We start from the raw sequence: 16315 nt of genomic DNA, 5'->3' as shown, positions 1-16315 counted from the left end.
ACGGATGCGCTCTTTCTCCCGAAGAGTCTTTGCAGCAGCTAGCTCTTTGGCATCTAGTGTCCACCATTTAGGGTAATTAAAATTTGTTTGGGCTATAGGTTGAGGGTCTACATACCTGGCTTTCACACTTGGCATTTGTTTGACAATGTGCACTTGCATTCTACAAATCACGGCATGGGTTAGTTACAACAAAATTCAAAGATTACATTCATATCATATCGGGAGGACAAGGACTTACAGGCACCATGTGCGAATTAGATTCATCTCCATTTCTCCCAAGTGAAAGCATGTGTGCATGTCATTGAAGTCAAAGACAATTTTCCCGGCTGGGCTTCCAAATGTGCCGGTGGGGAAGCATGCTTGTATGAGATCTATGTTCGTTGAGAGAACACGCAAGTACCAATCATGGAACCTTCTCATTCCAAGTGGTAGGCGCTGGATGTCTCGGTTTGGTAGGAAGGGCTTGCCTCTTTCATATGTTTTTGGGCAATCCTTTGACCATTTGATGGCATCAACATTTGGATACTGCTTTGCAATTTGGTGGAGTTTGCTAGTGACGGCCTCCTCAGAACCCCGTGATGGGACTTTTTTAACTTGGTTCTCTGGCTTGAACTGGTCATGGGAATACCACTTGGACACCGACGAGACGTCTTTGATCGGAACATAAACTGGCCTTATGTTGATTGGAATCTTCTTTCGAAGTCCCATTCAGGCACGTCCTCATCTTCTTGTGCATCACCTTCTTTAGGAGGCACTCGTTGTTCATGTATCGGTTGTGCTTGTTGAGAAGACCATGGCATCTCATCATGCACTTGCTCGGTACGAGCTAGAGAAGGTTGTGGCATGTCATCAGGCACATGCTCGCTAGGCGGCGGGGAAGAATGTGGCATCTTAGAAATGTGGGGGTCACGAGACGGTGAAAATATCTCCTCGACCTCAACAACTCGCTCCAAATTTGGGAGAGGGGGAGGCGGCGAAGAAGCAGTCAATATAATGTCCCGTTTGTACTAGAGGATGAACTGCCTCATAACGTCTCTGAGTAACACCAGCCCCTCGAGAGTTGCGTAGTCTATCCTCCACTGCAAGAACTCAGGCTTCACGGTATGCACCTCGACCCTAGTGTAGTCCAGCGGTATCTTATTATTGTATTATAAGCCACCAAGAGGATGTGCCACACCCATTGCCACCTCCATCACAGTGTTCTGCCGGCCGCTGAGAAACACCAAGGTGCAACTAGTTGGTTCCCGTATGCGATCGACTGGGGTTGTGGCTGTAGTGGAACCTTGGCTGCTAGAAACTTTCGGAGGGCTGCCAACTAATGCCATTTCTTCCGGTGGCGTCACTAATATCTGTGGCTCCGTAGACAGTCCTTGCTCCTCCAATGCCTTCGCAACTAGAGCCTTCACTCGGAGCTCAAGACTAGTCTCCCGGTCTCGGCCATGTTTCTTATACATGTGCATATCCTCTTCGAATCCTTGCTTCCAGGTCGTCCTTTTCCCTAGCCCCCTGGTGCGGCCTGTATGCTCCTTGTTTCCCAAGCCAAGGCTAAGCTCGTCCCTCTCTCTGGAAGGATTGAATGAGCCCTTCTCCTTGTCTTCAGCATATTTCAGTATCCTTGATACCGCCTCTTTGGTCTCCAGCTTATCAAACTTAAGATTACTGCCGGATGATTCTGTACTCCTCGCATATATCCAGTTCCTTGAGCGTACGTTCAAATTCGTCACATCGATATTCCCAGTAGCTGTGGCCTCTTCATCCATCTTCCTAAACTGCTCTTTCTTGGCATAGTAGCCACCGGGGCCTAGATGATGGTGGTGTTTGTTCCTCTTCGCCAGCTCGGTGTTACGGGCACTGAGCTCCAATGCCTCTAGTGAAGTCTTTTGAGCCACAAGCTCCTCCCATTGACTAGGAGTTATTTTGCCGAACTCATTGAAGGGAGTTAACCCCTTTTGGATATACTTCGTGTTGAGCTCCGACCTCTAATGTCGGAATGACTCTCCCATCATCCTAATAGCATTTTTTTTACCAATTCATGCTTATCCTCCGAAAATCTAAAATTGACATTCAGCTGCCTATCCCATAGTGTATTCTTTGTGTTCTCTGGTACCTCTTTCCAGTTAGGGATTGCTGGGTTCAATTTATCTTACTAGGGCCCCGATTGCATTACGGAATTTTCCTCTTAATTCCTTCGGCTCCAGGATCTCCCCTGCTGGCCAGACCTCCGTTATCACATAGCATGCCTTATCTGGATATAGATTTCCTTTTTTATCCCCTCGTTTCCTCTTAGGCTTGGTAGTCGTGGTTGTGTCTTGAGTTTATGGAGCAGAGGCATCGTGATCCGTCTCTGTGGCTGTTGCCTCTGCCCTCCTTTCCTCTGCTCCGTCTTGTCCAGCGAGATGTCGTGGACGTCGACGTCGTCTTTTCTGAGTTTCAGGAGGGACCTGTATATACGATAGGTCAAAGTGTTAGCAGAGGTAGCACAGCCAAAGCTTTAGCAAATTTACAAGCTAAGGCTTTTTCCCTACCTCCTCGTTCGGGTCAAAATCCTTGTCCAAATCTTCCTCCGTTGGCCTCCTTCTGGCTTCACGTGGGAAATGATCCTTGGGACTTTCATATCCCTCTTCTGAGTCATCATCATCATCATCATCATCCTCTTTTTCTTCGCCTTCAGCAGCCTCTCCTTCGGGGCCTTCCTCCTCGTCACTCTGCTCCTGAGTAAGCATCACTTCTAGATCCTTTTCTACCTCGTTATCGAACTGTTCCTGAGTAAGTTGGTCCTCTAGTGCTTGCTCCTCAAGGGTTGGCTACTCATCATGCTCGGGGCATCAAGCTGCACTATCTGGTGTCCGCGACATTATTTCGCTCTTTGTTCTAAAAGATGCAAGAAAGTGTGCTTTAGGTACGCGAGAAGGTATAAGAAATAAAAAGGGCTATAAACCAAAGTAGTCATATAAAACAACAATATATCAAAAAAACTAGTAGTAGCAGTAGTAGAGGCCTCCGAAACATATCAATCATCATCTAATCTTGAACTTGGAGCAACAAGACATCATAACAGAGAAGAGAGGAGAAGGTAATGTAGGGGCGGCTGCTAATGATGCCAAGTTCCTCACAAGTTTTTGATCATCAGCTCATATTCCATATAATGTATGGACTTGGACAATTTCATCATCGGCAAAACAAAGGAGAGGAGAGGAGAGGAGAGGGGAGATTTGGCAAAAAAACAACAGCTGCTTAGCAAACATAGTGCAGCAGTTGATGGCAAAAGACAGGACAACAAGTCCTGGGCAAGTCCCGAGAGATTTGACAAAAAAAGCAACAGCAGCCAACGGTTAGTAGCTAGAAGTAGAAAGTAGTTGAGTAGAGTAAGTGTAGCAGTAGAGTGGTAGTAGTAGAGTAAGAGCAGTAGCCACTTAGGAGTAGTGAGTAGTAAGAGGAGTAGTAGGAGGAGTAGTAGTAGCAGCAGCAGCAGCAGCCACTACACACCAGCAGTATATAAGCAAAAAAAAAACAGAGAAGGAGTGGTAGTAGTAGAGTAAGAGCAGCAGACACTTAGGAGTAGCAAGTAGTAGTAGAAGAGGAGGTGGAGTAGAGGAGAGGAGAAGAGCAGGAGGACAGTATAGTAATAGAGTAGTAGTAGGAGTAGCAAGTAGTAGTAATAGGAGTTGTAGGAGACCAACCGGCAGCCACTAGTAGTAAGAGTTGATAGAAGACAGAAGATAATAAGTAGCAATAGTAGTAAGTAGAGAGAGTAGTAGTAGTAGGAGCAGCTGGCTCCAAAGAGAGACAAGCAGCCAACCAGCAGCCAGCAGCCAGCACATATTATTTCTCCATTGGTAAACTAACATTGTCTAGATCAATGTAACAACATAGATTATCCAAGGCATATTAATTAATGATAATAAAAAAGTAAAGTGACATTATATGAATCAACAACACAGACACCTAGGCCTGGTTTTAACTTGTAACTGAAGGTGAATGAGGACCAAATTATGAAGTTAAAACAATACTCCTATATAACAGCATATAGCTTTTACCAAACGGGCTTAGCCAATTTTAGAAACAGGTTTAGACATATTTATGGCAGGAAAAACTGAGTCTTATACCTGACAAAAATTTATAGTTCTACCTATGTTTCCCAGGTTACAGAAATCATTAATTTCTCCTTCATGGAAAAATGTGCTCAGCGCATTCTCTAAAAATAAATTGTGATAAAATTCGCTTTGCTGAAAGAGACAAAAATCTCATGTGCAAAAAGAAACCGCAGAGGGACTTGCAAGGTTAATGGCAGACTACATTGACACCAAGACTGGCCACATTAAGGAATCAGATGGGTTTTTTTGTGCTCTAATACTAGTAAGTTGCAGAATCAATTTAAGAATAATATTTCCAAAGTATAAAAAAAATAAACGGTATGTTCTTGAACAAGAAAATTAGACATAACTCAGATCCCTACTAAATAGTAATAATAGATCAAAAAGAGATCTCATGAGACTAGAAGATTATGCTATCTGCATGATTGATACTTGGCAGAATCATATCTAGCATTTAATAAGTAAATTTAGTGCATAATTCACAACCCAATGGAACTGCTAGACAATTGAACAAATCGATTGGCTCACAGGTCCAAAATCGCAATCATCACAAGTGAGTAAGTGACTGCACATGTAAGACAATGTTTTGGACAATCCCATTACGTAAAATCGAAAGAGTGGCAATCAACACAAGTAGGCAACATTAGAAATCCTACAGCAGGCCCATGAAATTTCTAGATTCCAATACAAATTGATGGCCAAAGGATAAGGTATGCTATGACCCAATCAAGAAGAAGAAGGCAGATAACTAACATAAACATATTTGTTTATGTATATTTGCTCTCAAATCAGCGGGTTGCTGCATGAGGCAGCCTTCCAACGCTTGTTGGTGATCTCAGATCCTAGACGAACGTGACAGTCCTCCTTAGCAAATTATAGGGTTTTTAGATCAAAGATTAAATGCCTAGAAAGACAGCAATATAATCGAGTACCGGGTTACTGAAGTTTTAGAATAGTACACAAATATTAAAAGTAACACAGGTTATATGCTCACAGGTTTAACTAACTGATCAGCAAGTAATCAGTTCAACAGTAGAGAAAAAAATACTAGGCAGGTAATAAGACAATGCTGAAATAGTCAACACTACCCTTCACTATCACGTTGTCTCACTACACCACATTGTATCATCGAGCAATTTAATCCGCCCACGCAATTGCAATCACACCCAAGTAACACAGTACTAGCAGATTGCACAAATGTAAATATCTGAACTGAAAACCGAGAGGGGCAACGGGTAACTCACAGCACGTAGATTGCACCAACCCGAGAAGCAGAGGTACACCGCACAGCAGGGAGCCTAGGAACCAGGCCACGGTTGACAGCACCAGAACAAAGCAGTATGGCACCACATAGGCGCGCGTATAGCAACGGCATGCCGCCGGTCAGAACCAGCAGCACAACACAACAGCACCACCACTACTAGTACCACACGAAGATGGCACTCACACGTCACCAAACTTAAGCCCACTAGTGGAAACCCTAGGGAGGCGCGCGGGTGCGGGGAGGAGCAGGCGCGCGCGGAAACCCTAGGGCTGGGAGGAGCAGGCGGGAGGGGGTGCGGGTACAGGGAGGGGCACGGGTGTGGGGAGCTGAGGGGGCGCGGGTCCGGGAGGCGACGTCGGAGGGGCAGCCTGACAGCGTCGGAGGAGAAGAGAGCGCCCAACAACAGACAACACCCGTGCGTCCTTTCTTTTATAGTCGGGATGATTTGTAGGGGCGGTTTCTGATTCAACTGCCCCTACAAATGCATTTGTAGGGGCGGTTCCTTATCCAACCGCCCCTACAAATATTTTTTATTTTTTTAAATTATTAATTCTGTATTATAAAAACGATTGTGTATATATAAAACAATTGTGACCAAAATAAAAGTAATATAAAAACAATTGTGTATATGCATAAATATAATATTTTGTATTATTCTATATATGAAGAAATATATATAAACAATTATAGTCAAAACAATATAGAAAAAAACAAAAATTAAAAATTTGAATTTTAAAACTTCGACTATAATTTTATGACATTAATGAAATAAAATGAAATGTTGTAAACATAAAAGTTGTATAACTCATCAACATGTACAACTTTATTTTGGGGATCAATATATAGTCTTACACACGTACATAAATATATAGTCTCACACGCATCCATAAATGAAGTCTAACAAACACACACTTACATAAACACTCCACGATCAACAACTAGCTAGCTCACTGTAACGACTTTCCCCTTGACACCTTTTTGTTTCCATGGCAATATGTCTTTGGGGAGGTTCTTTTCCACAACACTGATCTTTTTAGAAAAGTCTGTGAATAGCGGCATCTCATCGTAGTTATTGTAAGCTTCAACATCGTCCACGCCATCAACTCCAATAATGTGCGGTTTCCTGAAGGCAACCACGTGCTTTGTCTTCTTCTTCGGGGGAAGGTTACTTTGTGGGTTAGACATATAGAAAACTTGTGCGACACGTGAAGCGAGCACCCAAGGGTCATCTTGGTAGCCTAGATTCTCGAGGTCCAGGACTCTCAATCCGATCTCATTCAGTTGGTGTTGTTTGATCCAGTGGCATCGAAACAGGGCCACCGTTATATCTCTTCCATAGTCAAGTTCCCATATCTCTTCAATGATGCCAAAGTATTGGATCTTCCATCCCAATCCATCTAGAGCCTCTATTCGAACGCCGCTGTTTTGGTTCACATATTTACTATCCTTTGTGTGGGTATAGTACGTATACCCATTGATGTCATAAGCATTCTAAGATGTCACCTGTCTCGATGGCCCCTCTGCCAACCTACTGATGGTAATAGAGTCTGTGGTTTCTCCAGGCGGTATATTTTAGTCCTTCAACCATGTAGTTAGTCGTTGCTTGTGTTGTTTCATGACCCAATCATCCGAACGGCTATTTCTCTCCGCCATAATGATAGCCAAGTGTTCATTAATGTACGGTTGCATCAGTTGTATACTCTGCAAGACACTGTAATGCGCCCGACTCACCTCTTTGTAATCATGGTCGATGAACACTTTTCTACCACTGGTGCCCTTCCCAGCCAGCCTACCCTTGTGACGAGAATCGGGTTTACCAATCCCTTTCTGTACTTTTAGGTACTCTTGACAGCACTCGACGACTTTTTCAGTACTATAATCCTCTATCATGGAGCCCTCTGGGTATGCTCGATTATGCATGTATCGACTTAGAACCGACATGAACCGCTCGTAGGACCACATTTCATGCAAGTAGCAAGGGCCCAGCGCCTGTATCTGATGAACCATGTGAATCATGAGATGTGGCATTATATCAAAAAAAGCAGGAGGTAAACATATCTCCAGTTGGTTTTGTGTCTCCACCACAAATTCATGTAGGTCACTCAGCTCTTGCTTGTCAATCATCTTCTATGAGATCTTCGAAAAGAAGTAGCACATGCGGGTGATGGCCATTTTCAAGAACTCTGGCTTTTTAGCCCTGATTGCAATAGGTAGAAACACTGTCAGCATCATATGGCAATCGTGAGCCTTGTAGTGTGTTATTGACAAGTCCTTCATCGACACTAGCTTCTTCACATTTGCTGAAACCCCAGTCAGAACTTTGATCCCCCTCAGGAAAGTGCATATAGCTCTCTTCTCATCTGGTGTTAGGTTGAAGCACGCCGCGGGCAGAGTGTATTTTCCATTAGCCTCAGGTACCGGGTGAAGCTGTGGCATCATGTTTAGCTGCACCATGTCTTTCCGTGCTTTCAGACCATCCTTTGACTTGCCTGTGTCTATCAAGGTAGCAATGAGACTCTCAAAGACATTCTTTTGCATGTGCATAGCATCAATGGCATGGGCGACCTCCAAGTCTAGACAATAAGGCAGATACTGAAAGAAGATCGATTGTTTCTTGAACGGTACGCCTTCGACATGAGGTGTGCTTCTATCTCTGCTTGTCCCATCCGGATTCTTCTTTCCATAGACGACACGTATGTTTTTCACCATTCTGTACACGTGTTCTCCGTTATGACGTCTCTCTAGAGGGGGTTCAATCTCTGGGGCGTTGTCATAAAATCTAAAGAACAATTTGCTGCGGTACTTGTGACTTGTCTTTAAGAAGCGTCGGTGCCTTAGGTAAACTATCTTCTTGGATGCATCCAAGTACACCCATGTAGTACCATCCAAGCAAACCAAGCATCCCGTCTTCCCTTTGATCTGTCCAGACAAAGCAAACAGCACGGGATAATCATTGGTAGTAACAAATATTATTGCTCTACATATGAAGTCCTCCTTTCGGAATGCATCGTACATCTGCTCCCCATGCCTCCATAGCCTCTCCATTTCTTGCATCAAAGGCTCGAGGAACACGTCTATATCAATGCCTAGTTGTTTAGGGCCAGAAATAAGAATAGTGAGGAGAAAGTATTTTCTTCTGACGCAACCATGTTGGGATGTTGTACATGGTCAAGATCACTGGCCATGTGCTGTGGTCGCTCATCCTCTCATTGAAGGGATTCATTCTATTGGTGCTCAAGCCAAACCGTACATTCCTTGGGTCATCGCTGAATTCTTTGTGCTTCTCATCAAACCTTTGCCACTGACTACAATCAGTCGGGTGTGCAATCTTATCATCATCCACCTTGCGCTCATCATCCCACCATGTCATGAGTGCGGCTTCTTTAGGGTTTAGGAAGATACGTTTCAAGCGGTCGGTCACTGGCAGGTACCACATTATCAAGGTAGGAATTCTTCTCTGCTTTGCATCGTTGCCTAATGGAGTGTCCTCTGGGGGCTGAGATTCTTGTACCACTTTTTTTGTACCCTTCTTATTCCTCTTTTTCCCCGTGGAGGGTTCGTCCCCACCGTAAAGGTCATTGTTCTTGTACCGGCTGGCCCCACACCGGGGACATTTATCCAGTGACTTGAATGTTTTGCCACAAAAAAGTATACAATGGTTGGGGCATGTATGGATTTTTTCAACCCCCATTGTCAATGGACTTATGACCTTCTTCGCTTGGTATGTGTTTGCGGGAACTGAGTTTGGTTGTGGCAGCCCCCATGACAGGAGATGCAATAGATCATTGAAACTACAGTCTGACCAGCCGTACTTAGCCTTTAGGATGAGCAGCTCAAGCACAAAACATAGCAATGTCCAATATGTCAGACAACCCTTTTCAACACCATACACAGTCTCCTTCGATGCTTTTGTCACCATTTCCAAATTTTCTAGACCTTTCGGGCTATTTAGTAAAATCTCTGGTCCAAGGGCTCGAATCATGTCCTCCAAATCATCTTCATCCCCGACACGTGCTCCACCATCATTATTGGCACCACCTTTGTCGTTACCATCCCAACCACCAGCATCACCACCTTGTTCATTACCAAACTTGAAATCCATTCGTGCATCAAGCTCTGCTGAATATTGGGACAGGGATTCTATGGTTTCGTCGTCGTATTCCTCCTCATCCTCATCGTATTCCTCCTCATCCTCGTCGTTAACAATAACCGTTTCACCATGATGAATCCACACTGTGTAGTCCTCAACAAATCCTCGCATAATCAAATGTGATCTGATGATAGTCACATCTGTCCATGTCATACGGTTCTTGTAATCTTTACATGGGTAAATAATTGTATCCTTATTCTCTTTCAATGTCGTTGCATGCTTCTTTGCGGCTACAATAAATTTATCCACCTCTTCATGAAAACCTGCCTTGAACCTTAACGAACCATACATCCAAGAGTTCCTGTACTCCATCTTTTACAACAACAACAAAACAAACATTATAGAACTACTTATTCAGATATATATAAAAATGAATCAAAGTAATAATTACTTGAGAATAATTGTATATACTTTAGATATATATGAATATAAATCTAATATAATTACATGAAGCATACAAACACACCATGGTAGAGTAAAATTAATTAATGGCCCATTTATCCATAAATAATTAAAATACATATTTATTGATTACAATAAACAATTTCAAAAACAACAATTAGCAATAATTATACTTTACCGAATATCTTTCATACAAACCCTAGCCCAATTTCATCAAACATAAATTTACAAAAACAAAATTAATAAAAAAACCAAACCCTAGATCTAGATCCACATGCACATGAAACATCCATAAAACTAACTAATTGTTCACTAAAATCAAGAAACATGGAACAAATAAGGGTATGATCTTGTTCCCCTCCCTAATTTACAATAGTATATTTAAAACTTGGGTCTAATTTGCTTCATAAGTAGCTCAAGCACCATAGAAGAGAGAGAAAAACAAAACTCTAATTACTCACTAACCAACCATTAAAACTTCAAAAAAAAGTATGGAATAGCATTTTCTTACCTTCTACAACCTCTCCACCAAAGGATTTGAGACCAAAACCTTCCCCCTTAGTAGAGCAATTTTTGGGAGGTGCCCAAGGCCTACCTACTTTTCTTTCACGGGTTGGAGTGAGTGACCCGAGGAGGAAGAAGGTGCTGCAGTTTGGTTTATATGTGGGTCATTTGTAGGGGCGGCTGGTGATTGAGCCGCCCCTACAAATAGGAGCTATATATACGGGGGCATTTGTAGGGGCGGCTCAATCACCAGCCGCCCCTACAAATAGCAACTCCAGGGGCGGATGGTGATTGAGCCGCCCCTACAAATCAAACCCTATTTGTAGGGGCGACTCGTATCACCAGCCGCCCTTGTTGTTACATTTGTAGAGACGGCTGGTGACTGGGCACCTGAGTACGCCACTGTAGGGGCGGCTCCATCACCAGCCGCCCCTAAAAAAAATCGAACCGTTGCTAAAAATCATTTTTCATGTGTTACTTGTATTAGGCAACAAACTGTTATAACTTGAGAGTGAATTTTTTTTGTTTTAAAAAAATAATAATTAGATATAGATTTGGGATTAATCTAGACTATGCATGTGATCATAATTTACATCTTTCTCTTTTATTTATTTGTATAAATTTATATGGAATTTCGCATAGCTAAATCTGGTGCCTGATATTTGGACATGTAGAATATGTTTACGTCATATATTTGCAAACTATAAAAACTTATTTGACTACTAAAGGACTTTACTTTATCTCGCACTCCATTTAAAAATCAAGAATTTAATTACGATACTAATTGTAACCTTAAAACAAAACAACTTTCGTCTAGTACAATTGAAGATAGAATTTATCCATTATCTAAGACTCAAAGGAATGAATAGTTGCGGACCAAGTTACCATTGAAGAAGATGAATTGATACTTTGATAACAGATCGCTTCTTTTAGATCTCCTCTGTTCTTCTCGTCCTCTCGACCACCACGTCTAGCAGATGCGTTCCACCTCATTCTCTTGTTTGTGAAGGGTCACCAATGATGCACTGCAGCCACGTGCGATTAGACGCAAACACACTTTTTGGCAAGTCAACGTGGATGGCAATGCATGGAGTGTCCTGTGCAACATGATTCCTGCAGTCTCCCGGAGGATGAGGCATTGGCAGGGGCCAATGGCGATGTTCCTCGAGGCTAGGTAGAGTCATAGCCTGTCGACCAGTTATTAGCCGGTGATTATGAGCATATGGCTGCAGGTGGAATCTTGATGTCGTGGTAGCTTGCCGCCGCTAGCTTCCTCCTATAAACATCCTGGCTCCAGTGCTCTAGTCAACGAATTCTCAAAAGGGACTGTTCATTGGCTTCTCGTCGTCGTCAATTTTTTTCCGCCGGAATCGAGTTCTCCTACCCGACGATGATTTAGTTTATGAACTCCATTCTTTGCATATATTGGAGTATATGTGGATCATGTTTCTTCTGCATATATTGGCGAATATGTGGATCACGTTTCTTTGTTTAGATTTATTTGGCAGACGGAAGGAAATCTATTTGATTTCTGATTGGGGATATACGAAGCTTAAAAGCTCGGGGTCACGTAGTATATGTTAATATATTTTAGTCCAATACTGTTTTTATGTAACATCTGTAGGATGGATCGGACTTTAGCGCCTAGACCATGTACGTATCTTTATATTTTATTCACATATTCAGGGACGACACCCACCTAGTTTGGATTAATGAGATACCTAGGACGCGATCCAATACGTATTGGAATTAGACTCTTTATCGATCATCGCCCGACGCGATATATTCAAACTCCTATAAGCACAGGTCATATAAGTCCAGGCAAATAAACTCTCCATTTTCTGTTAGTTAGGGGACGATGGACAAAAAAAATGGCTAGAAATTTTATCTCTTTATTATTATATACTAGCAGACATGTCCGTGCGTTGCAACGGGAGGTGCAACTTATTACGTAGTTTATCTATATGATTTGTATATAGCTCGAAAATTTATCCAACAAACATGTGGTGCTCTAACTTGTAAATATGAGCATCGGACGCGTTGACAATTATCCATTGATCAGCTATGCGCATTTCAATTTATTTTGAGATCAAATTGTGAATAGTGTTTGAGACTGCGTCATATATTTAAAATTTGTCTTTGCACCCAACTCTATTGCTACAGGTTAATAATACATTTTTTAATTCTTAACTCTATCATTTTTTTCTAACCGAGAAGATGAATTTTACTCTTCATTGGATTTTTTATTAAATATGTTGCGACTTGATCGTTTAATATGAATTCGTTCAACAATAAATACATGATACAATTTGTCAGAAGTTATTTCCCTTCATTATACTCTTTGGACTATATATGATCGATTATGAATTATGACACAGTTCTCATTGCCTCTTGCATCATTTGTGTAACATTTACAATATCTTTCTCCAAGTACATTTATTTAACTTCCTTGTATGCTTACCTTGATATCTATATATTTCCATGACGTTTCGTAAAGAATTATGCTTGTATCAAGCGAGCTCTAGAGGGCCGGGTGACAGTGTGTTTTTCTTTTTTAAAAACCTATTGCTATATTATATAAGATATATAAGATGATCTTAATTTGATCGGTGTCGAGTATTCGCAAATGAATCAGTGTCTTATTAGGACACCTTTCCTAGTATGAAGGTGTTGTTTAATTTTTTTTTAATATTTAAATATCTTTGTTTAATAGAATACGTATCCGAGTTGTATTCGATTTATACCAGGGAGTTAATTAAAAATGTAAATATCCTTTATATTCAATAGAACGCGTATCAAAGAAAAGAAAGGTAGAGTCCGAGAATACCTGGAATGTGTGGCTGTGTGCTGACCGGTATACATGCATGCGGTGATTAAGAAGAGAGTCCTGAAGGAATTAATAAACGTTAAAACTGTAGCGGTATAGTTGTTTAATTATTTGGCAATATGCATGTACACGTGATTGCCTAAGTAGAAAAGGGCATCTTCTTGTTTAGGAGAAAATAAGACGTATTATGTTCGGACAACCGTTAGACGTGTAGGGGTCGTGGAGTCCGTTTAGGATTGTATGTATGCATATCCGTTTTTCTGTCGTGTTGACGCGAGATTGAGTCTTACGTGAGATTGAGTCACGGACGGTTACATCTTACACGTAAGATCATGTAAGATCCCGTATGACGGAGGGCTCATGGTGGAAAAAAAATCAAGGCGAAAATTTTACCTCTTTATTTTATATATATATATTAGAAAGAAAGAAGAAAAAAGAAGAGATAGATTATTAACGTATTATGGATGTACGTAGTACGGGTCTGTTGGGTTCAGTGCCCCAGGCAAAGTTGTTTGGTCAGGCCAGGTAGAAATCTAGACCATCAATCGCTGCAAACGTCGCGACCCAAACAGGCCTGCTACACGCTCAGGCTCAGGTACATGTCAATCTTGAGCACGGCGTTGCCGTCGGTGGCGTTCAAGGTGTGGGTCCTGAACTCGCCATACCCGGTGACGCCGCGCAACGTGCTGGTGCCGCCGACGACGGGCAGCTCCCTGACGTCGACCTTGTCAAGGATGAGGTCCCTGCCCAGCACCGCGACCGTGCTGCCATTGTGAGGCCCCGCCGTGAGCACCATGTTGACGCAGAGCAGCGGCGCCAGCTCCGTCTGCGACGCGAACACGTAGGACCCCTGCGCGCGTCCCAGGGCGCGGGACGCCGCGTCGGGCCCTTCCGTCAACAGGTCGTCGATGACGAACATGTCCCCGAACCGGAGGTTCGGGGCCGTCGGCAGCGGCGTCACGCCCCTGGCCACGCGTACCGCCGTCGCCGGAGACCCCGGATATGGCGTCACGAGGTCGTGCATGTAGAACCGGAGGTGCGTGCTCGTCGGAGCGCTTCCGCCGACGACGACGCCGGCGAGCAACAGAGAGATGAGTAGTGCTAGCTGGAGCAGCATGCCGTTGCCGTGCTTCATGTTGGCCGCGCGCCTTGGCACGAGGGAGGGAGGAGCTGATCGATGAGCACAGCACAGCAGGGATGTGAGAACTCAGTCCTGAACTAAGTATTATTCTCTTTGGTTGAGCAGAATTTATAGACCAACCTGCAGTACAAGCACAAAACGGAGGTTGACCATGACTGTCCCTTGTATTGTTGTGGAGCTGCTCTAGAAGCGCGCTAGTCTAGAAAGTAAATAGTAGGGGCACATGCTAGTATTAGCTTCTGCCCTTCCTTTCCTCGGTCTCCTTTCAGTCATCTTGAACCTAGAGCTCTCTCTAGAAGCTCTCTCTCGTGCCATTGTTCATACTTCTCTCATGAGTCATGAGTATAAGGCCCCGTTTAGTTCCAACCCAAAAACCAAAAATTTTCAAGATTTCCTGTCACATCGAATCTTGCGGCACATGCATGGAGTATTAAATGTAGACGAAAAAAAAAACTAATTACACAGTTCATCAAGAAATCGCGAGACGAATCTTTTAAGCCTAAATAGTCCATAATTAGATAATTTTTGCCAAATAACAACGAAAGTGCTACAGTAGCCAAAAGCTAAAAAAATTCGGAACTAAACGCGCCCTAAGTGTTCGGGCATGTATGTCAGTACCTACGTTATATTATGATTTAGAAGAAAAAAATACCCTCTGCTATGAATAAGGTCGAGATTCGTGGATTTTGTGCGATTTGGGCTTTTGAAAGGTACCATAATGACAAATTTTGGAAAAAGATGGTCTTAGAGCTCACAAGTCAGTCAACCACTACAGGTCTCCTCTTTGGCTCTTTAGCTTTTGACTAGCAAAATTACCCGTGCGTTGCAACGAGAGTATTTTTAAAAATATTATAGTATTTATGGGCCCACACTAAAAAAATAACATCAGAAAATACATCATCAAAATGCAATATAATATAAAACATCAAATTATTATGTCGTATGCTACAGAAAAATAAATTTTCATCCGATGAATTAAAATAGTATCAGTACCGATCTGAGCAAGCTTACTCCGGCGTTAGTTCGACGGCCGATGACACCGCAGTTCCTCCATCACAGCCCTGCCTCCCTCTTCTTTCGGCCAGCCTCCGACCACTGCCCCTCCCCTCCCCTCCCCTCCCGCCACGCCGCAACCTTCAGCGGCCTAGAAGCCAGTCCGCACTACTAGAGAACAGACTTTAGAACGATGTCCCAATTTAACATTAGCCTCGGCATTTTTTTTTTGCCCCTGGGACTAAAGGACCCTTTAGTCCCGGTTGGTAATACCAACCGGGACTAAAGGTCCCTGCCCAACGGTCGTCCGCGGGGCAGGGATCTTTAGTCCCGGCTGGTATTACCAACCGGGACTAAAGCTTTTAGTCCCGGTTTGGGTGATGCCCCGGGAATAAAGATTAATCTTTAGTCCCGGTTTGGACCCCTAACCGGGACTAATTATCCCGGCCTATAATTCAGCTCGTTTCTTCCTCCCCGAGCCCGAGCCATTCCATTCAAACTCACTGTCTCTGTTCTTCAGCTTGCTATTGTTGTTGCTCTCTCCCCCTCCATTGGTGTTGCTCTTCGATTTTGGAGGTAACAAACTTAATCTTCTTATGTTTTATCAATAGCTTATCTTATTTTGCGATGTAGATGCATGTGTAACTTTATATGTTAGACTTTATTATGATTTTATATGTCATTTTTAGCTCAAAATGACATGATGATTTACATATATGTTTGGATAAACAAAAATTAAATTAGTTCATCAAAATCACGCCTCGCTCGTCCTCGCTGGAGCACGCGCCATCCTCGTCCCCGGTGGCTTACGTGATCTTAGAATTAATTTTTCCATGAAATGAAAAACTTAGAAAATTGTTAGAAAATTGTAGAAAATCCGTACTAGTTGAACTTACGGACCGTGTTCAGCTCGGCAAGCATGTTCTCTGCCGAGCGGTAA

The 16315-nt window shown here is 42.9% G+C and overlaps 1 protein-coding gene across 1 annotated transcript; it reads right to left on the bottom strand.

Annotated features, from left to right (window-relative positions):
- Positions 1–13628: 13628 nt before the first annotated feature.
- LOC136484805 (dirigent protein 21-like) lies at positions 13629–14442 on the bottom strand. The gene has a single exon (XM_066481760.1). It carries the CDS (start codon positions 14374–14376, stop codon positions 13819–13821), a length of 558 nt encoding a protein of 185 aa, XP_066337857.1. The 5' UTR covers positions 14377–14442; the 3' UTR covers positions 13629–13818.
- Between the last annotated feature and the right edge of the window lie 1873 nt (positions 14443–16315).

The sequence above is a fragment of the Miscanthus floridulus genome, chromosome 10, assembly GCF_019320115.1.
Source record: "Miscanthus floridulus cultivar M001 chromosome 10, ASM1932011v1, whole genome shotgun sequence".
In the NCBI taxonomy this organism is placed as follows: Eukaryota; Viridiplantae; Streptophyta; class Magnoliopsida; order Poales; family Poaceae; genus Miscanthus; species Miscanthus floridulus.
This window is presented reverse-complemented; position numbering and strand designations above follow the sequence as displayed.